The sequence below is a fragment of the Pseudophryne corroboree genome, chromosome 12, assembly GCF_028390025.1.
Source record: "Pseudophryne corroboree isolate aPseCor3 chromosome 12, aPseCor3.hap2, whole genome shotgun sequence".
Classification (NCBI taxonomy): domain Eukaryota; kingdom Metazoa; phylum Chordata; class Amphibia; order Anura; family Myobatrachidae; genus Pseudophryne; species Pseudophryne corroboree.
In genome coordinates this window covers 135,828,626-135,851,336 of record NC_086455.1, presented here as the reverse complement: position 1 = coordinate 135,851,336, position 22,711 = coordinate 135,828,626, and the positions used below count along the sequence as shown (strand labels likewise).

Genomic DNA, 22,711 nt, shown 5'->3' with positions numbered 1-22,711 from the left:
CGACATGCGGTGGATTTTTGTAGAGGCCGGGGAGGACTTCTGTTCCTGGGACCTAGCTGTGTTGTGCAGCTTCTTTCCTCTGCCCCCGCCTCTGGCAAGAAAGGACGCACCTCGGACTTTCTTGTTTCTTTGTTTTAAAGGCTGCATTTGATAATGTCGTGCTTTCCTAGGCTGTGCAGGAATATAAGGCAAAATATCAGAATTACCAGCTATAGCTGTGGAGACCAGGTCCGAGAACCCTACTCCACACAATCCTCAGCCTTCCATATGCCTCTTAAGTCGGCATCATCTGTCCATTGCATATTCTACAGGACACGTCAGGCAGAAATCGACATAGCTTTGTCTCTAGTGGATGAAGGACAAATATATATATATATATATATATATATATATAAAAAGCTCTTAAGACAGCATCTTTAATATATATATATATCTCTATATATACATATATCTATATAGATCTACATACTTCCCCGCTGCCCCAGCGCTATAAACCCATGCTGACACAATCGCCGGTCTGTGCAGGATCCCTGAGAATAGCTGTTACGACAGGTTACCTTTTGGGCAAACGTGACACCCTAGGGGAAGATTCCCATCGTATCCTGGCCCTAGTGGGGAAAGGATACTGCCTGAGAATTCTTTGTGGGAAACTGCAGTCTCTTGTCTGGAGATTCACGCTCTTTTTCCTCATGGGAGGAGGGAAATTTACCTCAGCTTTCTTCCCCTTAAACATGTGTACCCTTGTGTCAGGGACAGATGAGTCATCAGTGATATGCAAATCATCTTTTATTACAATAATCACATATTGAATACTTTTCTGCCATTTTGGCTGTAACTTTGCATTATCGTAGTCGACACTGGAGTCAATCTCCGTGTCGACATCAGTGTTTATTATTTTGGATAGTGAGCATTGAGAGACACTGAAGGTCTCTGCGACAGAGGGACAGACATGGGTAGATTTCCTGTCTGTTCTCTAATCTTTTGTGCAGTAAATTCACCTTAGCACTTAATTACACATATCCAACAGGTGTCAGCGTTGTCGACGGAGACACCCTCACACACACATATTTGCTCCATCTCCTCCTTAGGGGAGCCTTTTACCTCAGACATGTCGACACACACGTACCGACACACCACACACACAGGGGATGCTCTATTTGAAGACAGTTCCCCCACAAGGCCCCTTGGAGAGACAGAGAGAGAGTATGCCAGCACACACCCCAGCGCTATATGACCCAGGAATCACACAGTAACGTAGTGTTAACCCAGTAGCTGCTGTATATATTGTTTTTACGCCAAATTTATTTGCCCCCCCCCTCTCTTTTCACCCTCTTCTATCGTGCTTCTGCAGGGAGACCCTGGGGAGCTTCCTCTCAGCGGAGCTGTGGAGAGAAAATGGCGCTGGTGAGTGCTGAGGAAGAAGCCCGGCCCCCTCAGCGGCGGGCTTCTGTCCCGCGATTTTGTGTAAAATAATGGCGGGGGCTCATGCATATATACAGTGCCCAACTGTATATATGCTGCTTTTGTCAAGAGGTACCTAATTGCTGCCCAGGGCGCCCCCCCCTGCGCCCTGCACCCTACAGTGACCGGAGTGTGTGGGTTTAATGTGGGAGCAATGGCGCACAGCTGCAGTGCTGTGCGCTACCTCATATGGAGTCATATACTGGAGTCTTCTGCCGCCGCTTTTGACGTCTTCTTGCTTCTCACGCCGGCTTCTGGCTCTGCGAGGGGGACAGCGGCGCGGCTCTGGGATCGGACAACCAAGGGTGCGTTCCTGTGTTCGATCCCTCTGGAGCTAATGGTGTCCAGTAGCCTAAGAAGCATGACCTATCCGCAGTTAGTAGGTTTGCTTCTCTCCCCTCAGTCCCACGTAGCAGAGAGTCTGTTGCCAGCAGATCTCTCTGAAAATAAAAAATCCTAACAAAATACTTTCTTATTAGCAAGCTCAGGAGAGCTCACTAAAGTGCACCCAGCTCTGTCCGGGCACAGATTCTAACTGAGGTCTGGAGGAGGGACATAGAGGGAGGAGACAGTGCACACCAGTATTCCTAATTCTTTCTTAAAGTGCCCTGTCTCCTGCGGAGCCCGTCTATTCCCCATGGTCCTAACGGAGTCCCCAGCATCCACTAGGACGTTAGAGAAATAAACCTAATAATAAACAAGTAAAACAATATTAATCCGTATATATAAAACATTATTATCTTTATCAGGCTTAAAATGTAAAATTCACTCAAAACAATTAATTAATCGGACTCAGGATTGACTCTCGGACATGACTGGTTTCATAAGCCTACGGTTATTTCCATGGCCTCTATATTACTCTATATTATTGTTTAGTTGGTTCCCCTATTAAAATAGGAGACCTTTTTATATATATGCCCACACAAGCATATTTGACACTCAGCAGCTGAATATAATAGACTATAATATAAATCCTATTTTTGTCTATATAAATATAAGCGAATTAACAACATAGCGCCGTGAGACAATTCTTTGTAAATCTTCCATAAAAATAGCTGCCTGTCTGATCTGTGCAATATGGGATTTTTACTCTCTAGATGCCATTGAAAGGTCATCCCCAGGCTGCCACTACTTTTGCCAAACATTTTAACAAAGGCTCTGCTGCCTCCTCTAAGGATAGAATGGCTTTCATAGCACTAATCAGCTCAGGAATGTCCACTGAGCTGAGGCCTTCCTCCTCCTCTCTGTATGCAGACCCGGAGTGCGATGAGTCCTCATCCTCCGACGAGTCCACATCTGAAACGTGTAGACTGTGAAGATGTTTTTTATGTCTATATGGATTTACTTACCACCGGCCTTTCAGCCTGTTTCTGTTGAGAGGTTGTCGATTCCTGTACTGAATCTGATAACCCCGAGGTGGAATGTTGCATGTAAGGGTTAATAGGGCAACCTATCCCTGGTATAAGAGCTGGCATAATCTGCCTCGCTATACTGGATAATGTCTGTGCAAAAGTAGTCCATGGGGGTTCAACCTGAACCTGTGCCTGCCTCGGATTATTCAAGAGGCTTTGGTGAAAGCTAAAACAATTTGCACATAATCCATTTTGAACCAGATCCTGAGAGGTTAACCCAGCTTTGCAAGACAAACATGACATGAGTGTTGGTGCTGCTGTGGAGAGTGTAGCCTCCTCACCCTTGCCTCTCTTAGACATGATAAATAAATCACACACCTTTACAGTGTTAACTACACAAATTGTGACTGCAATTACTTTAAAATGTGTTAAAGTGACATACAATCCGATTCCTCCCTGCTTTGCACCAGCATTGAGGATCGGAATTCACAGAAACTGATAGAAAATAGTAAAGTACGCAATCACACTAGCAATCAGTCACAGGTTATACATTAGTATAATAAGCAATAAAAAAAAAAAATTCAAGTATGTATGAGAAACATATTACTGCAACGAGTGTTGCTCCAACACCGCACCCCATACCCTTAGACTGGCGTCCGTTATCAGCAGGACCCAGTCAGGGATCCAGAAGGCTGGGCCCATGCTTAATCGCTGGTCCTGTAGCCACCAGGTCAGCGACAGACAAACCTCCGGATTCAACGTGATCATCTGAGATCTGATCCGATGAGGTAGGCCATCCGATATGTAAAGGATTAAACTCTGTAGTGGGCGGGAATGACATTGAGCGTACTTGACCATGTTGAATGCCGACACCATCAGGCCAAGTACTTGCATCGCCGAGTGTATCGATACTCTGGGACGACAAAGGAAGCATCTTATCCTGTCCTGAAGCTTCAGGACCTTTTCTGGAGACAGAAATAGCCGTTGACTCTGTGTGTCCACAAGTGCGCACAGGTGCACCATGCTCTGAGCTGGGACCAGCGAGGACTTCTTCCAATTGATAAGCCACCCGTGGGCTTGCAGGAAGTTTACCGTCAGTTGTAGATGACTGAGGAGGACATCATGGGAATTTGCCAGAATCAGCAGGTCGTCCAGATACGGCAGAATTTTGATCCCCTGGCGACGGAGATGTGCAGTCATCACTGCCATGACATGGTAAGATCCGAGGAGCCGTAGCCAGTCCAAATGGTAGAGCCTGGAATTGAAAATGTAGGTTGCAAATAGCAAACGGCAGAAACTGCTGGTGTGACATGGCAATAGGTATATACAGGTATGCATCCTGAATATCCAGGGATACTATATAGTCTCCGGGTTCCATAGCCAGCACAATTGAGCGCAGTGTTTCCTATACGAAACCTGGACACTCTCACAAACTTGTTCAGGGATTTGAGGTTGAGTATAGGCCGGAATGACCCATTTGGTTTTCGGACTAGAAACAAGGTTGAGTAATAACCTCTGCTTCTCTGGGACTGAGGTACCGGCACAACCACTCCTGTACTCAGGCGAGAACTCACAAATTGTTTGCAAAACTTGCGCCTTCAACAGATCCGTAGGTAGAACTGTTGTGCAAAACTTGCGAGGGAGACGTCTCATGAAAGAGACAGCGTACTAGTGAGAGACAACTTACAGCACCTGTGTGTCTGAAGTGTTCTTTTACATCAAAATAAGTTGATGATTGTGACAAGGACATATTGCCTCATGTATTGAGGACCATTCGGCGCCTTGCAGAGCATATCTTGCATCAAAGCGCTGTGCGCATGCCACAAAGTGGGTGAAGACATGTGCCTATGCAGATTTATGCGATCTGCCACTTACACTTGCCACACTTGAGAGGCAGGACGGGGAATGTTAGAGGCATGCTAACAGGGCTAGAACAGTCAAGATGTGATTGTATAAATGAGGCTCATGCTGACCCCAAAAAATACACAGAGGAGAATTCAATGCTTTTATCTCGCCCAATTTCCTGTTTAAAGTCACGGAAGATCGGAGGGGGGGGGGGCTGATATTCAAATGGGGGGAGGGGTGTTTGTTTCACTGTGTTCGCGCCCAGATAGCCTGGGTTTAGCAGAATAAAAAGGCTAAACCTGACCAAAGTGTTTGGCGCGATGTGAAAAGTGCCATTCGGATGCCCAAATGGGTCACTTATCACCTCCAGGGAGTGCGAGCTGAAACACAGGTGCCGTCACCTGTTCAACAATTGACTTGCTCTGTTGGGAGCCATCTATTGGCTGTGGGAGCGATAAAGAATATGTATGACAGACAGCAGCACCGGCAGCGTGAAGCACAGCTCTTCTGATGTCTCTTCCCCTTTCCTCCCCGCTGCACTTGTATGACAGCCACCGGCGCTGGTAGATACCTTCCTTCCTCCTCTTTCCTCCACGCTGCACCTGTATGAAGCAGCTCTTCAGTCACCAGTCCACCTGGCACTGATCTCCCATGTATTTACCACACCCCCTCCCGCCCCCCCTCCCCTCCTGTGGACATATGTGTAAGCGGCACTAGTACTGTGGGCATTAGGTATGACACCACTACTGTGGGTATTATGTGTGGCACTACTACTGTTGGCTTAAGTGTAAGAGGCACTACTCCTGTGGACATTACGTGTGGCACCAATACTGTGGGCATTAGTGTAAGTGTCACTACTACTGTGGGCGTTATGTGTAAGTGTCACTACTACTGTGGGCGTTATGTGTAAGGGGCACTACTACTGTGGACATTATGTGTATAACAAACACTACTGTGGGCATTGTGTATAAGGGACACTACTGTGTGACGTAACGTGAGTTAGGGGTCACTACTATGTGGTGTAATATGAATCAGGTGCACTACTTGTATTGCGAATAAGATTGTACTACCGCTAATTTTGATTGGGGTTACCATTGTGTGACCACACCCCTTTTGTGTAGCGCACGCTGTCCTTTTATTCTGTATGGGAAGAAAGACGCAAATTTATCAATTGCAGGTGGGAACCGAACACCCTAACCCCGGCTCTGTTGGATCCTCTGGTGTGGGGTATAACTCTCCAGATAGGCTACAACACACTGCAATCATCCCATCACATAACAGATTGACAAAGACACAGTACTGTGGAAATGTTGGATCCCTAACAATGTCTGCCCATACTGCTGTTCCCTCTTACCAATTGCAGCTACCTTGATGAGGATGGCCTGCACACCACTGGATATAATTTCATCCAATAGGTCCTCTTGTCTCCTACGCCAAAGGAAAGCTAAAGGCTGAAGACTAAGGCGCTGACACCTGGAGAGAGACAGAAGCATCCTTTTGGTAAATATAAAGCTATTCATATATTAAGCTCAGAAAGTCAAATTTAAAACAGCATTTTGTAAAAAGGCGTAAAGGGGGGTACACATCGGGAGATGTGTGCTGAGCGATCTATCACAGAACGTTCAGCACACCTTTCTCCACCTGGTCAGCACACAGCGCTATGTGCGCTATACAAGGGGGGGTTGTGCTCACTTCACCCAGTGGTGAACTGAGCGATCTAATTAGATTGTGCCTGCATGCAGGTCAATCTAGAGTCAGCGATAGCGAAGCGTGGGGCTGCGCATCACTATCGCTATGGGGCATACACAGAGCGATGTGTGTTTCTTTTCTAAGCAATCTAGTCAGATTGCTTAGAATTTAAGCACACATCGCTACGTGTGTACCCCCCTTAAGTATCACCGCCTCATACAAGAATCCCTAAGATATTACCATAAAACTTTATAAAAAGAACAAAACACATAAGCATCACGTTTAAATAGCCCTCAGTATATATAAACGCTTACACGTTTTCCACTCGTACTCGCTGGTAGTCTGAGAGAATAGCTCCAACAGAGACAGAATCCACAGCCTCCTTCTCCTGAAAAATAAACATTCTGTCAGTCCATATCAGAAGCCAATGCCATGGATATTAAGTTCAAGATCTGCCATTAATTACACCACTGCAATAATGAATCAAATCTCAGACATTGGAAGCCAGAAATTTCTCAACTCTACACCACGATGGGGGCAATGTGTCAAGCAGTGAAGAGAGTGGAGAAGTGCATCAGCGGAGAATTCGCCCAAAGTGAGCAAACTGCTACCTATGATTTCATAGAATGCACTTGATAAATGCTACCTCAAAAATGATTGGTTGTTGTGGGGGACTTCTCCACTGTTTCACTTCTCCACTCTTTTCACTGCTTGATACATAAACCCCTATGCCTAAATTGGGTTAGAAGAATCTCTGGAAATCCTAAATTCAGAGATTCTTCTACATCTAATGGTGCCCATACACTTATGAGATTATCGGTACTAGCCTTCGATTTCGACCGCATCTGTGAGAGAAATGGAAGGATTGTATGCACATTTTAGTACCTTCCGACGCGATGAGCGGGCACGCCGGTCGAATATCGCGTCTCAAAATATTATGTGCTGCACATAATATTTATCGAATCGCAGTGCGATCGCATGTGTTTCTAGAAACACATGCTATATATTGCACTGCGATAGGCACCCGGCGGTGACGTGCCCATCACGTGATTACCATGCGATCGCATGGTAATCTTTTTGGCAGTTCAGGTGCAATTTCATCGCACCTGAACTGCTGGTGCGATGCCCCGCGATGTCGCGTCGCGGGGCATCGCCCAAGGGTATGGGCACCATAAAGGTGTGTACACACGGTGAGATAAATCTGTAAGATTCTGACTATATAGTCAAAATCTTATGAAAAGTTAGTGCATATCTCAAGGTGTTAGGCAGCTTGCGATACAGATGCTCGCTCCCATGGGGTCGGTATCGCAAGGCTAGATAGACTGTGCAGGCAAGTCAATCTTGACTATCTAGTGTACTATCTAGTACAAACTATAGTCAAAATTGGCACTTAGTTAAAATCGTACATAGACAAAATCTCAAGCACAGATAGTCAATATCTGTACTATCCGCGCTATCTGAGCTCTGGGGGAGTTCAAGGGAAATCGCATAGTCAAAATCGGACATAGCAAGTATCTCACAGTCAGGCCCGGCGCTACCCGCTCAGCAGAGTCTGCAAAGCAGGTAGGCGCCGGGCATGAGAGGCGCTTTCCCTGCTCTCTCTGGGACCCTGCTGCTGCCGGATGCCACTGCGCCTGTCAGACTGTATGACACGGGCAGCAGCGTCGGACGACAGAATTAAGCTCCTGTTCACCTACTGATCTCCCCACCCCTTCATCCCTCCCTCACAGTAGCACACACAGGAGGAGATTCATTAACAGCCTGAAAGTCCATCCGCAGGGGCTGTATCCCCTCTCTGACGCTTTCTGTCCCTTTGTTCTGGTGAACCTTTCTCCCTGCAGTGCACTCGGGTTTCTGGGCCCTGCCCCTCTACATGCTGAAGCACAGGAGCCGTCTGTGTTCAGGGCAATTGACACAACAGTGAGTTCAACTCTTTGAAAACCTTGTTTTCTACAATGATTACCAGTCACTGCCTCCTAAATGTGAGCTGTGGCTCCCGTGCTAATAGATCAGGGGGTAGGCGGCACTAGACTTTGACAGACTCCCTAGCTAGGCTGCGGCGTGAATGAGACCATTTGAAGACGAACCAGCGACACCCGCGCGGACGCTGTTAAGAAACACCAGTGACACACGAGGCAAGTGGAGGTTGGCATTTATTATGTGCATAAGCGGCACTGATACCGTGGGCATGTGTACAAGTGGCACTGATACCGTGGGCACGTGTACAACGATACCGGGGCCATGTGTACAAGCGGCACCGATACCGTGGCCATGTGTACAAGAGGCACTGATGCTGTGGGCATGTGTACAAGAGGCACTGATGCTGTGGGCATGTGTACAAGAGGCACTGCTATCATGGGCATTATTATGTGTAGAAGCGGCACAGCTATCATGGGCATTATGTGTATAAGCAGCATTGATACCGTGGGCATGTATATAAGCAGCATTGCTATTATGGGCTTTATTATGTGTATAAACAGCACTGCCACCGTGGGTATGTGTATAAGCGGCACTGATATTGTGTGGCCACGCCCCTTCCTTGTGATACCACACCTGTTTTTTGCAGCGTGTGCCTTCAGCGTGCAACTGTTCCTTTAGACAGTATGGGGGTTAAGGCATTGTAGTTTTGCAGAGGGCGCCGAACACCCTACTATCGGCCCTGGCACGACTAATGGGAAGGGAGAAGGTGGCGAGGGAAATCAGTTCCACAACCTCTCCAGGACCTGAAGAAGAGGCTCTACTGTGTGTTGTAAAGTAGTGTAACACGAATCAAGAGCACTGTATGCGGTGTAATGTGACCTAGATTGTGCTACTGTGTGGCGTAACGTAAAATAAGAATTTACTTACCGATAATTCTATTTCTCGTAGTCCGTAGTGGATGCCTGGGACTCCGTAAGGACCATGGGGAATAGCGGCTCCGCAGGAGACTGGGCACAAAAGTAAAGCTTTAGAACTACCTGGTGTGCACTGGCTCCTCCCCCTATGACCCTCCTCCAAGCCTCAGTTAGGATACTGTGCCCGGACGAGCGTACACAATAAGGAAGGATTTTTGAATCCCGGGTAAGACTCATACCAGCCACACCAATCACACCATATAACTTGTGATCTAAACCAAGTTAAAAGCATGATAACAGAGGAGCCTCTAGAAAAGATGGCTCACTACAGCAATAACCCGATTTTTTGGTAACAATAACTATGTACCAGTAGTGCAGACAATCCGCACTTGGGATGGGCGCCCAGCATCCACTACGGACTACGAGAAATAGAATTATCGGTAAGTAAATTCTTATTTTCTCTGACGTCCTAGTGGATGCTGGGGACTCCGTAAGGACCATGGGGATTATACCAAAGCTCCCAAACGGGCGGGAGAGTGCGGATGACTCTGCAGCACCAATGAGAGAACTCCAGGTCCTCCTCAGCCAGGGTATCAAATTTGTAGAATTTTACAAACGTATTTGCTCCTGATCAAGTAGCTGCTCGGCAAAGTTGTAAAGCCGAAACCCCTCGGGCAGCCGCCCAAGATGAGCCCACCTTCCTTGTGGAATGGGCTTTTACAGATTTTGGCTGTGGCAGGCCTGCCACAGAATGTGCAAGCTGAATTGTACTACAAATCCAACGAGCAATAGTCTGCTTAGAAGCAGGAGCACCCAGCTTGTTGGGTGCATACAGAATAAACAACGAGTCAGATTTTCTGACTCCAGCCGTCCTGGAAACCTATATTTCCAGAGCCCTGACAACGTCTAGCAACTTGGAGTCCTCCAAGTCCCTAGTAGCCGCAGGCACCACAATAGGTTGATTCAGGTGAAACGCTGAAAACCACCTTAGGGAGAAACTGAGGACAAGTCCTCAATTCCGCCCTGTCCGAGTGGAAAATCAGATGAGGGCTTTTACAGGATAAAGCCGCCAATTCTGACACGCACCTGGCCCAGGCCAGGGCCAACAGCATGACAACTTTCCATGTGAGATATTTTAACTCCACATATTTAAGTGGTTCAAACCAATGTGACTTTTGGAACCCAAAAACTACATTTAGATCCTAAGGTGCCACTGGAGGCACAAAAGGAGGCTGTATATACAGTACCCCTTTCACAAACGTCTGAACTTCAGGGACTGAAGCTAGTTCTTTTGGGAAGAAAATTGACAGGGCCGAAATTTGAACCCTAATGGACCCCAATTTTAGGCCCATAGACACTCCTGTTTGCAGGAAATGTAGGAATCGACCCAGTTGAAAATTCCTCCGTCGGGGCCTTACTGGCCTCGCACCATGCAACATATTTTCGCCAAATGCGGTGATAATGTTTTGCGGTTATATCTTTCCTGGCTTTGATCAGGATAGGAATGACTTCATCCGGAATGCCTTTCTCCTTCAGGATCCGGCGTTCAACGCAGCCGCGGTAAGTCTTGGAACAGACAGGGTCCTTGCTGGAGCAGGTCCCTTCTTAGAGGTAGAGGCCACGGATCCTCCGTGAGCATCTCTTGAAGTTCCGGTTACCAAGTCCTTCTTGGCCAATCCGGAGCCACGAATATAGTGCTTACTCCTCTCCATCTTATAATTCTCAGTACCTTGGGTATGAGAGGCAGAGGAGGGAACACATACACTGACTGGTACACCCACTGTGTTACCAGAGCGTCTACAGCTATTGCCTGAGGGTCCCTTGACTTGGCGCAATACTTGTCGAGTTTTATAGACATGTGGAAGACTTCTGGGTGAAGTCCCCACTCTCCCGGGTGGAGGTCGTGGCTGCTGAGGAAGTCTGCTTCCCAGTTGTCCACTCCCGGAATTAATACTGCTGACAGTGCTATCACATGATTTTCCGCCCAGCGAAGAATCCTTGCAGCTTCTGCCATTGCCCTCTTGCTTCTTGTGTCACCCTGTCTGTTTACGTGGGTGACTGCCGTGATGTTGTCCGAAAGGAACAACTCCGGGTGACCTTGAAGCAGAGGTCTTGCTGAGCTTAGAGCATTGTAAATGGCCCTTAGCTTCAGGATATTTATGTGAAGTGATGTCTCCAGGCTTGACCATAAGCTCTGGAAATTCCTTCCCTGTGTGACTGCTCCCCAGCCTCGCAGGCTGGCATCCGTGGTCACCAGGACCCAGTCCTGAATGTCGAATCTGCGGCCCTCTAGAAGATGAGCACTCTGCAACCACCACAGGAGAGACACCCTTGTGCTTGGTGACAGGGCTATCCGCTGATGCATCTGAAGATGCGACCCGGACCATTTGTCCAGCAGGTCCCACTGTAAAGTTCTTGCGTGGAATCTGCCGAATGGGATTGCTTCGTAGGAAGCCACCATTGTTCCCAGAACCCTTTCATTGATGTACTGAGAACTTGGCTCGGTTATAGGAGGTTCCCGACTAGCTCGGATAACTCCCTGACTTTCTCCTCCGGGAGAAACACCTTTTTCTGGACTGTGTCCAGGATCATCCCTAGGAACAGAAGACGAGTCGTCGGAATCAGCTGCGATTTTGGAATATTGAGAAACCAATCGTGCTGCCGCAACACTACCTGAGATAGTGCTACACCGACCTCCAACTGTTCCCTGGATCTTACCCTTATCAGGGAATCGTCCAAGTAAGGGATAACTAAAATTCCCTTCCTTCGAAGGAGTATCATCATTTCGGCCATTACCTTGGTAAAGACCCGGGGTGCCGTGGACCATCCATACGGCAGCGTCTGAAACTGATAGTGACAGTTCTGTACCACAAACCTGAGGTACCCTTGGTGAGAAGGGTAAATTGGGACATGAAGGTAAGCATCCTTGATGTCCCGAGACATCATGTAGTCCCCTTCTTCCAGGTTCGCAATCACTGCTCTGAGTGACTCAATCTTGAATTTGAACCTCCGTATGTAAGTGTTCAAGATTTTAGATTTAGAATCGGTCTCACCGAGCCGTCCGGCTTCGGTACCACAACAGTGTGGAATAATACCCCGTTCCCTGTTGCAGGAGGGGTACCTTGATTATCACCTGCTGGGAATACAGCTTGTGAATGGCTTCCAAAACTGCCTCCCTGTCAGAGGAAGACATCGGTAAAGCCGACTTTAGGAAACGGCGAGGGGGAGACGTCTCGAATTCCAATTTGTACCCCTGAGATATCACCTGAAGGATCCAGGGGTCTACTTGCGAGTGAGCCCACTGCGCGCTGAAATTCATTGAGACGGGCCCCCACCGTGCCTGATTCTGCTTGTAAAGCCCCAGCGTCATACTGAGGGCTTGGCAGAGGCGGGAGAGGGCTTCTGTTCCTGGGAACTGGCTGATTTCTGCAGCCTTTTTCCTCTCCCTCTGTCACGGGGCAGAAATGAGGAACCTTTTGCCCGCTTGCCCACGAAAGGACTGCGCCTGATAATACGGCGTCTTCTTATGTTGAGAGGCGACCTGGGGTACAAACGTGGATTTCCCAGCTGTTGCTGTGGCCACCAGGTCTGAAAGACCGACCCCAAATAACTCCTCCCCTTAATAAGGCAATACTTCCAAATGCCGTTTGGAATCCGCATCACCTGACCACTGTCGTGTCCATAACCCTCTACTGGCAGAAATGGACAACGCACTTAGACTTGATGCCAGTCGGCAAATATTCCGCTGTGCATCACGGATATATAGAAATGCATCTTTTAAATGCTCTATAGGCAATAATATACTGTCCCTATCTAGGGTATCAATATTTTCAGTCAGGGAATCCGACCACGCCAACCCAGCACTGCACATCCAGGCTGAGGCGATTGCTGGTCGCAGTATAACACCAGTATGTGTGTAAATACATTTTAGGATACCCTCCTGCTTCCTATCAGCAGGATCCTTAAGGGCGGCCATATCAGGAGAGGGTAGAGCCCTTGTTCTTACAAGCGTGTGAGCGCTTTATCCACCCTAGGGGGTGTTTCCCAACGCACCCTAACCTCTGACGGGAAAGGATATAATGCCAATAACATTTTAGAAATTATCAGTTGTTATCGGGGGAAACCCACGCATCATCACACACCTCATTTAATTTCTCAGATTCAGGAAAACTACAGGTAGTTTTTCCTCACCGAACATAATACCCCTTTTTGGTGGTACTTGTATTATCAGAAATGTGTAAAACATTTTTCATTGCCTCAATCATGTAACGTGTGGCCCTACTGGAAGTCACATTTGTCTCTTCACCGTCGACACTGGAGTCAGTATCCGTGTCGGCGTCTATATCTGCCATCTGAGGTAACGGGCGCTTTAGAGCCCCTGACGGCCTATGAGACGTCTGGACAGGCACAAGCTGAGTAGCCGGCTGTCTCATGTCAACCACTGTCATTTATACAGAGCTGACACTGTCACGTAATTCCTTCCAACAGTTCATCCACTCAGGTGTCGACCCCCTAGGGGGTGACATCACTATTACAGGCAATCTGCTCCGTCTCCACATCATTTTTCTCCTCATACATGTCGACACAAACGTACCGACACACAGCACACACACAGGGAATGCTCTGATAGAGGACAGGACCCCACTAGCCCTTTGGGGAGACAGAGGGAGAGTTTGCCAGCACACACCAGAGCGCTATATATATATACAGGGATAACCTTATATAAGTGTTTTTCCCCTTATAGCTGCTGTATTTTTAATACTGCGCGTAATTAGTGCCCCCCTCTCTTTTTTAACCCTTTCTGTAGTGTAGTGACTGCAGGGGAGAGCCAGGGAGCTTCCCTCCAACGGAGCTGTGAGGGAAAATGGCGCCAGTGTGCTGAGGAGATAGGCTCCGCCCCCTTCTCGGCGGCCTTATCTCCCGTTTTTCTGTGTATTCTGGCAGGGGTTAAATTCATCCATATAGCCCAGGAGCTATATGTGATGCATTTTTTGCCATCCAAGGTGTTTTTATTGCGTCTCAGGGCGCCCCCCCCCCAGCGCCCTGCACCCTCAGTGACCGGAGTGTGAAGTGTGCTGAGAGCAATGGCGCACAGCTGCGGTGCTGTGCGCTACCTTGTTGAAGACAGGACGTCTTCTGCCGCCGATTTTCCGGACCTCTTCAGTCTTCTGGCTCTGTAAGGGGGCCGGCGGCGCGGCTCTGGGACCCATCCATGGCTGGGCCTGTGATCGTCCCTCTGGAGCTAATGTCCAGTAGCCTAAGAAGCCCAATCCACTCTGCACGCAGGTGAGTTCGCTTCTTCTCCCCTTAGTCCCTCGATGCAGTGAGCCTGTTGCCAGCAGGTCTCACTGAAAATAAAAAACCTAAAACTAAACTTTTCACTAAGCAGCTCAGGAGAGCCACCTAGTCTGCACCCTTCTCGTTCGGGCACAAAAATCTAACTGAGGCTTGGAGGAGGGTCATAGGGGGAGGAGCCAGTGCACACCAGGTAGTCCTAAAGCTTTACTTTTGTGCCCAGTCTCCTGCGGAGCCGCTATTCCCCATGGTCCTTACGGAGTCCCCAGCATCCACTAGGACGTCAGAGAAATTAGGGGTAAAATTGTGTGGGAACATCCCTTCCTTGTGAAACCACAACCCTTTTTGCTGCATGCGCCTTCGGTGGCGCGCTGTCCCTCTCTTAAGTATGGGAGACAGGGCGCAAATTTACAGTTTGCAAGGAGGCGCCAAACACCCTGCTCACCTTAAGTTATCATCAGCTCTGGGTACCTCAAAATATCTAGTGATGCCCACAATGGAGTGCCTGTCCAACTACAGGTCTACTACATGACCGAATAACGCATTACACAGCAGTTGTGTGCCCTGTCTGTCTCTCTCTCTCTCTCTCTCTCTCAATTTAACTTTTGTGAATGCCTGCGTCTAATGCTGTGATTTTGTCACGTCAAACATACAATGCATTTTGTGCAATGTGTTAGTGATTTAGAATTACTAAAGAATGATGTTACAAAACTGTGGAACATGAGAGACTGGCCTCTATTTAGATCGTTATTTTTCATGTTACAAATGTGGAAAGGAGGGATTTCACATTTTTAACGTAACCCCGCTATTCAGCAAAGGGATGGCGGAAAAAATAATAAGAATTTACTTACCGATAATTCTATTTCTCGTAGTCCGTAGTGGATGCTGGGGACTCCGTCAGGACTATGGGGATTAGCGGCTCCGCAGGAGACAGGGCACAAAAGTAAAAGCTTTAGGATCATGTGGTGTGCACTGGCTCCTCCCCCTATGACCCCCCTCCAAGCCTCAGTTAGGATACTGTGCCCGGACGAGCGTACACAATAAGGAAGGATTTTGAATCCCGGGTAAGACTCATACCAGCCACACTAATCACACTGTACAACCTGTGATCTGAACCCAGTTAACAGCATGATAACAGCGGAGCCTCTGAAAAGATGGCTCACAACAATAATAACCCGATTTTTGTAACAATAACTATGTACAAGTATTGCAGACAATCCGCACTTGGGATGGGCGCCCAGCATCCACTACGGACTACGAGAAATAGAATTATCGGTAAGTAAATTCTTATTTTCTCGGACTTCCTAAGTGGATGCTGGGGACTCCGTCAGGACCATGGGGATTATACCAAAGCTCCCAAACGGGCGGGAGAGTGCGGATGACTCTGCAGCACCGAATGAGAGAACTCCAGGTCCTCCTCAGTGAGGGTGTGCCCCTGACCAAGTAGCTGCTCGGCAAAGTTGTAAAGCCGAGACCCCTCGGGCAGCCGCCCAAGATGAGCCCACCTTCCTTGTGGAATGGGCATTTACATATTTTGGCTGTGGCAGGCCTGCCACAGCATGTGCAAGCTGAATTGTACTACACATCCAACTAGCAATCGTCTGCTTAGAAGCAAGAGCACCCAGTTTTTTGGGTGCATACAGGATAACAGCAAGTCAGTTTTCCTGACTCCAGCCGTCCTGGAAACCTATATTTTCAGGGCCCTGACAACATCTAGCAAGTTGGAGTCCTCCAAGTCCCTAGTAGCCGCAGGTACCACAATAAGCTGGTTCAGGTGAAACACTGACACCACCTTAGGGAGAAACTGGGGACGAGTCCGCAGCTCTGCCCTGTCCGAATGGACAATCAGATATGGGCTTTTGTGAGACAAAGCCGCCAATTCTGACACTCGCCTGGCCGAGGCCAGGGCCAACAGCATGGTCACTTTCCATGTGAGATATTTCAAATCCACAGATTTGAGCGGTTTAAACCAATGTGATTTGAGGAATCCCAGAACTACGTTGAGATCCCACAGTGCCACTGGAGGCACAAAAGGGGGTTGTATATGCAGTACTCCCTTGACAAACTTCTGGACTTCAGGAACTGAAGCCAATTCTTTCTGGAAGAAAATCGACAGGGCCGAAATTTGAACCTTAATGGACCCCAATTTGAGGCCCATAGACACTCCTGTTTGCAGGAAATGCAGGAATCGACCGAGTTGAAATTTCTTCGTGGGGCCTTCCTGGCCTCACACCACGCAACATATTTTCGCCACATGTGGTGATAATGTTGTGCGGTCACCTCCTTCCTGGCTTTGACCAGGGTAGGAATGACCTCTTCCGGAATGCCTTTTTCCCTTAGGATCCGGCGTTCAACCGCCATGCCGTCAAACGCAGCCGCGGTAAGTCTTGGAACAGACATGGTACTTGCTGAAGCAAGTCCCTTCTTAGCGGCAGAGGCCATGAGTCCTCTGTGAGCATCTCTTGAAGTTCCAGGTACCAAGTCCTTCTTGGCCAATCCGGAGCCACGAGTATAGTTCTTACTCCTCTACGTCTTATAATTCTCAGTACCTTGGGTATGAGAAGCAGAGGAGGGAACACATACACTGACTGGTACACCCACGGTGTTACCAGAGCGTCCACAGCTATTGCCTGAGGGTCTCTTGACCTGGCGCAATACCTGTCCAGTTTTTTGTTCAGGCGGGACGCCATCATGTCCACCTTTGGTCTTTCCCAATGGTTCACAATCATGTGGAAGACTTCCCGATGAAATCCCCACTCTCCCGGGCGTCGGAATGAACACTGCTGACAGTGCTATCACCTGATTTTCCGCCCAGCGAAGAATCCTTGCAGTTTCTGCTATTGCCCTTCTGCTTCTTGTGCCGCCCTGTCTGTTTACGTGGGCGACTGCCGTGATGTTGTCCCATTGGATCAATACCGGCTGACCTTGAAGCAGAGGTCTTGCTAAGCTTAGAGCATTGTAACTTGCCCTTAGCTCCAGTATATTTATGTGGAGAGAATTCTCCAGACTTGATCACACTCCCTGGAAATTTTTTCCCTGTGTGACTGCTCCCCAGCCTCTCAGGCTGGCATCCCTGGTCACCAGGACCCTTCCTGAATGCCGAATCTGCGGCCCATTAGTAGATGAGTACTTTGCAGCCACCACAGAAGAAACACCCTTGTCCTTGGAGACAGGGTTATCCGCTGATGCATCTGAAGATGCGATCCGGACCATTTTTCCAGCAGATCCCACTGAAAAGTTCTTGCGTGAAAACTGCCGAATGGAATCGCTTCGTAAGAAGCCACTATTTTTCCCAGGACCCTTGTGGATGCACTGACACTTTTCCTGGTTTTAGGAGGTTCCTGACTAGCTCGGATAACTCCCTGGCTTTCTTCTCCGGGAGAAACACCCTTTTCTGGACTGTGTCCAGAATCATCCCTAGGAACAGCCGATGTGTCGTCGGAAACAACTGCGGTTTTGGAATATTTAGAATCCACCCGTGCTGTCGTAGAACTACTTGAGATAGTGCTACTCCGACCTCCAACTGTTCTCTGGACCTTGCTCTTATCAGGAGGTCGTCCATTTTCTTTGAAGAAGAATCATTTCGGCCATTACCTTGGTAAAGACCCGGGGTGCCGTGGACAATCCAAACGGCAGCGTCTGAAACTGATAGTGACAGTTCTGTACCACGAACCTGAGGTACCCTTGGTGAGAAGGGCAAATTGGGACATGGAGGTAAGTATCCCTGATGTCCCGGGACACCCTATAGTCCCCTTCTTCCTGGTTCGCTATCACTGCTCTGAGTGACTCCATCTTGATTTGAACCTGTGTAAGTGTTCAAATATTTCAGATTTAGAATAGGTCTCACCGAGCCTTCTGGCTTCAGTACCACAACATAGTGTGGAATAATACCCCTTTCCTTGTTGTAGGAGGGGTACTTTGATTATCACCTGCTGGGAATACAGCTTGTGAATTGTTTCCAATACTGCCTCCCTGTCGGAGGGAGACGTTGGTAAAGCAGACTTCAGGAACCTGCGAGGGGAAAACGTCTCGACTTTCCAATCTGTACCCCTGGGATCCTACTTGTAGGATCCAGGGGTCCTGTACGGCCCCAGCGTCATGCTGAGAAACTTGGCAGAAGCGGTGGAGGCTTCTGTTCCTGGGAATGGGCTTCCTGCTGCAGTCTTCTTCCCTTTCCTCTATCCCTGGGCAGATATGACTCTTATGGGGACGAAAGGACTGAGGCTGAAAAGACGGTGTCTTTTTCTGCAGAGATGTGACTTAGGGTAAAAACGGTGGATTTTCCAGCAGTTGCCGTGGCCACCAGGTCCGATGGACCGACCCCAAATAACTCCCCCCCTTTATACGGCAATACTTCTTTGTGCCGTTTGGAATCTGCATCACCTGACCACTGTCGTGTCCATAAACATCTTCTGGCAGATATGGACATCGCACTTACTCTTGATGCCAGAGTGCAAATATCCCTCTGTGCATCTCGTATATATAGAAATGCATCCTTTAAATGCTCTATAGTCAATAAAATACTGTCCCTGTCAAGGGTATCAATATTTTTAGTCAGGGAATTCGACCAAGCCACCCCAGCTCTGCACATCCAGGCTGAGGCGATCGCTAGTCGCAGTATAACACCAGTATGTGTGTATATACTTCTTAGGATATTTTCCAGCCTCCTATCAGTTGGCTCCTTGAGGACGGCCCTATCTGGAGACGGTACCGCCACTTGTTTTGATAAGCGTGTGAGCGCCTTATCCACCCTAAGGGGTGTTTCCCAACGCGCCCTAACTTCTGGCGGGAAAGGGTATACCGCCAATAATTTTCTATCGGGGGAAACCCACGCATCATCACACACTTCATTTAATTTATCTGATTCAGGAAAAACTACAGGTAGTTTTTTCACACCCCACATAATACCCTTTTTTGTGGTACTTGTAGTATCAGAAATATGTAACACCTCCTTCATTGCCCTTAACAAGTAACGTGTGGCCCTAAAGGAAAATACGTTTGTTTCTTCACCGTCGACACTGAAATCAGTGTCCGTGTCTGTGTCTGTGCCGACCGACTGAGGTAAATGGGCGTTTTAAAGCCCCTGACGGTGTTTGAGACGCCTGGACAGGTACTATTTTGTTTGCCGGCCGTCTCTGTTGACATTATCACGTAATTCCTTGAATAAGCCATCCATTCCGGTGTCGACTCCCTAGAGAGTGACATCACCATTACAGGCAATTGCTCCGCCTCCTCACCAACATCGTCCTCATACATGTCGACACACACGTACCGACACACAGCACACACACAGGGAATGCTCTGATAGAGGACAGGACCCCACTAAACCTTTGGGGAGACAGAGGGAGAGTTTGCCAGCACACACCAAAAACGCTATAATTATACAGGGACAACCTTTATATAAGTGTTTTTCCCTTATAGCATTTTAATATATATAGTCATATCGCCAAATAAGTGCCCCCCCTCTCTGTTTTAACCCTGTTTCTGTAGTGCAGTGCAGGGGAGAGCCTGGGAGCCTTCCCACCAGCATTTCTGTGAGGGAAAATGGCGCTGTGTGCGGAGGAGAATAGGCCCCGCCCCCTTTTCGGCGGGCTTCTTCTCCCGTTTTTCTGAGACCTGGCAGGGGTTAAATACATCCATATAGCCCCCAGGGGCTATATGTGATGTATTTATAGCCAGAATAAGGTACTATCATTGCTGCCCAGGGCGCCCCCCCCAGCGCCCTGCACCCTCAGTGACCGCTGCTATGAAGTGTGCTGACAACAATGGCGCACAGCTGCAGTGCTGTGCGCTACCTTATGAAGACTGAAAAGTCTTCTGCCGCCGGTTTCTGGACCTCTTCACTTTTCGGCATCTGCAAGGGGGTCGGCGGCGCGGCTCCGGGACGAACCCCAGGGTGAGACCTGTGTTCCGACTCCCTCTGGAGCTAATGGTGTCCAGTAGCCTAAGAAGCCAATCCATCCTGCACGCAGGTGAGTTCACTTCTCTCCCCTAAGTCCCTCGATGCAGTGAGCCTGTTGCCAGCAGGACTCACTGAAAATAAAAAACCTAACAAAACTTTTACTCTAAGCAGCTCTTTAGGAGAGCCACCTAGATTGCACCCTTCTCGGCCGGGCACAAAAATCTAACTGAGGCTTGGAGGAGGGTCATAGGGGGAGGAGCCAGTGCACACCACCTGATCCTAAAGCTTTTACTTTTGTGCCCTGTCTCCTGCGGAGCCGCTAATCCCCATGGTCCTGACGGAGTCCCCAGCATCCACTTAGGACGTCAGAGAAAACACAATTACCTTCTCCAGTAATACCCATCACACAGAGTATCGCACTGTAGGGAGCAATTCATTGACCTCAGTGCTTTAACGTTTTATGCTAATCAGCAAGTATAAAATTGTTACAGTTCTCAACAAAAGTTTACTTTATATAACGCCATCTCAGAATGGCATTATATGAAAAAAGTCCTTAAATTTCACAAAAAGTGCAGAGACAGAGAAATTATCCTCTCAGTTCTTGCAGGATCTTAAAGCTCTGCCACGGTCTCCTTCCGGGACGCGGTTATGTTACCGCAGCTAGGATCCCGAACGCTAAAAATGTCGGCAGTCGGAGTGCAGACTTGCAGGGTCCACGACACCCATAGAGTGGGAATAGAAACTGGGGTGAGCGCAGCGACCCGCAAGGGGCTGTGTGTGTGTGTCGTCCCTCCGCTGGCATTCTGCTGCCAGGATCCCGGTGTCGGTATGCTGACTGCCAGGATCCCGGCAGACGGCATATCATACCCAACCCCTCCTTCCCCGCAGGGTGACGAGCAGCAAAGTGTATGTCCAGATCCCCAGCGTCTAGATTTATGAAAATGTGTATATAGACTATGTATTAGCCTGTACATATTTATAATTATGTGGTTTTAGATATAAAATGTATATACACAGTCACACAACTATAAGTGTATACAGACTAATATAAGGCCTATGTACACATTTTTATAAATGTAGACTGTTGGGAGGCTGGAGCTGGATATACACCTATTGCTCATCACACTGCAGGGAAGGAGACTATTCACATTGTTAAATAAGTGCATGACTGAGCATGCGCAGAACAAGAAATACAAGGTTTTGTTTCCGGACTTCTGAAGACAAAGCCATCCAGAACTTTGCAGGATCAGCATGCTACCGCAACCATAGTCCCCACTAAGCCTACTGCTGAACAGCCGTGATACATTTCGAGATAAAAAGAAAAAAAAAAGTCAATATTGACCAGGACAATATCAACAATAATGTGAAATATGGGTCTGCACTGCAAACATGCACCGAAGTCCGTTCCCAGGAGGGGGGTCTTACAATGTAACACATTACGTACAGGAGATGCTCTACAAATACCTTTATGCTGTCTCATACTATGGGGGAAATTCAAATGTTTGAAAAGTCGGTTGGGAGTCTGTTTTTTCCTATCCAATAGACAGACACCCAACCGACTTTTCAAACATTTGAATTTCCCCCTATGGGTCACTGCTGTTTCATGTACGTTAAACTTTGTAAATCCCACACTTGCAAATCTTACTAATTAACCCCTTATCACCCCACCAGAATCGTTTATAACTTACAGGAGTATGTATCATGTCATGCGATAGAGAGTCCAACAGGGTCATCTACTAATTAAATAAAGCAGATGTCACAAACTAATAGAAACACATCTCATTTCCCACCACTTGCTAGCAGCCCGTTCATAATACATGTATTTTGTGGGCAAACAGTATATGATCAACGCGCATCTGAATGTATTAGGCACAGCCTAAGACCAAGATGCCACAGAGAAGGGGGGACTACTCAGAGAGAAATGGTTGTCTACATGTGGATAAAAACGTTAATATGTTTTTATATCTTTAAAGTCACAAGCTCAGTATCTATCATAACATTTGTCACAATAGCAAAAACAAAAACAAAACAGAATGGGAAAAAAACTGGCAAAATAAAATGATATGAAATTAATTTATATTTGTGTTCTCTCCAAATCAATAACACACAATGTCCAATGACTTGTTCTTTCGGTGGGACAATAGTTAAATACACATGAAGCTAATGCATTGATTGACAGCCAGAAGCGTCCGTGGGGCAGCAACGAACCGTTGCTGGGGCGGCGCAGCGAAAACAGGGGCGGGTCGGTGGCATTTTTGGGGTGGCTGCGCTACGTCACATGCAGCCGCTCCAATCGAAAATATGTCAGCGGAACTCCTGGCGTAGCAGCCAGG

At 47.9% G+C, this 22,711-nt stretch overlaps 1 protein-coding gene across 3 annotated transcripts in view; it reads right to left on the bottom strand.

The window, feature by feature from the left end:
- Positions 1 to 22,711, bottom strand: part of DPH6 (diphthamine biosynthesis 6) — a 153,061-nt gene that overhangs the window by 76,756 nt on the left and 53,594 nt on the right. For all 3 annotated transcript variants that reach the window (XM_063948057.1, XM_063948058.1, XM_063948059.1), the window contains exons 5-6: positions 6,662 to 6,735; positions 6,013 to 6,131 (exon numbers count right to left, since the gene is read on the bottom strand). In XM_063948057.1, coding sequence (XP_063804127.1) covers positions 6,013 to 6,131; positions 6,662 to 6,735 — 193 coding nt within the window. The remainder of the gene's footprint in view (positions 1 to 6,012; positions 6,132 to 6,661; positions 6,736 to 22,711) is intronic.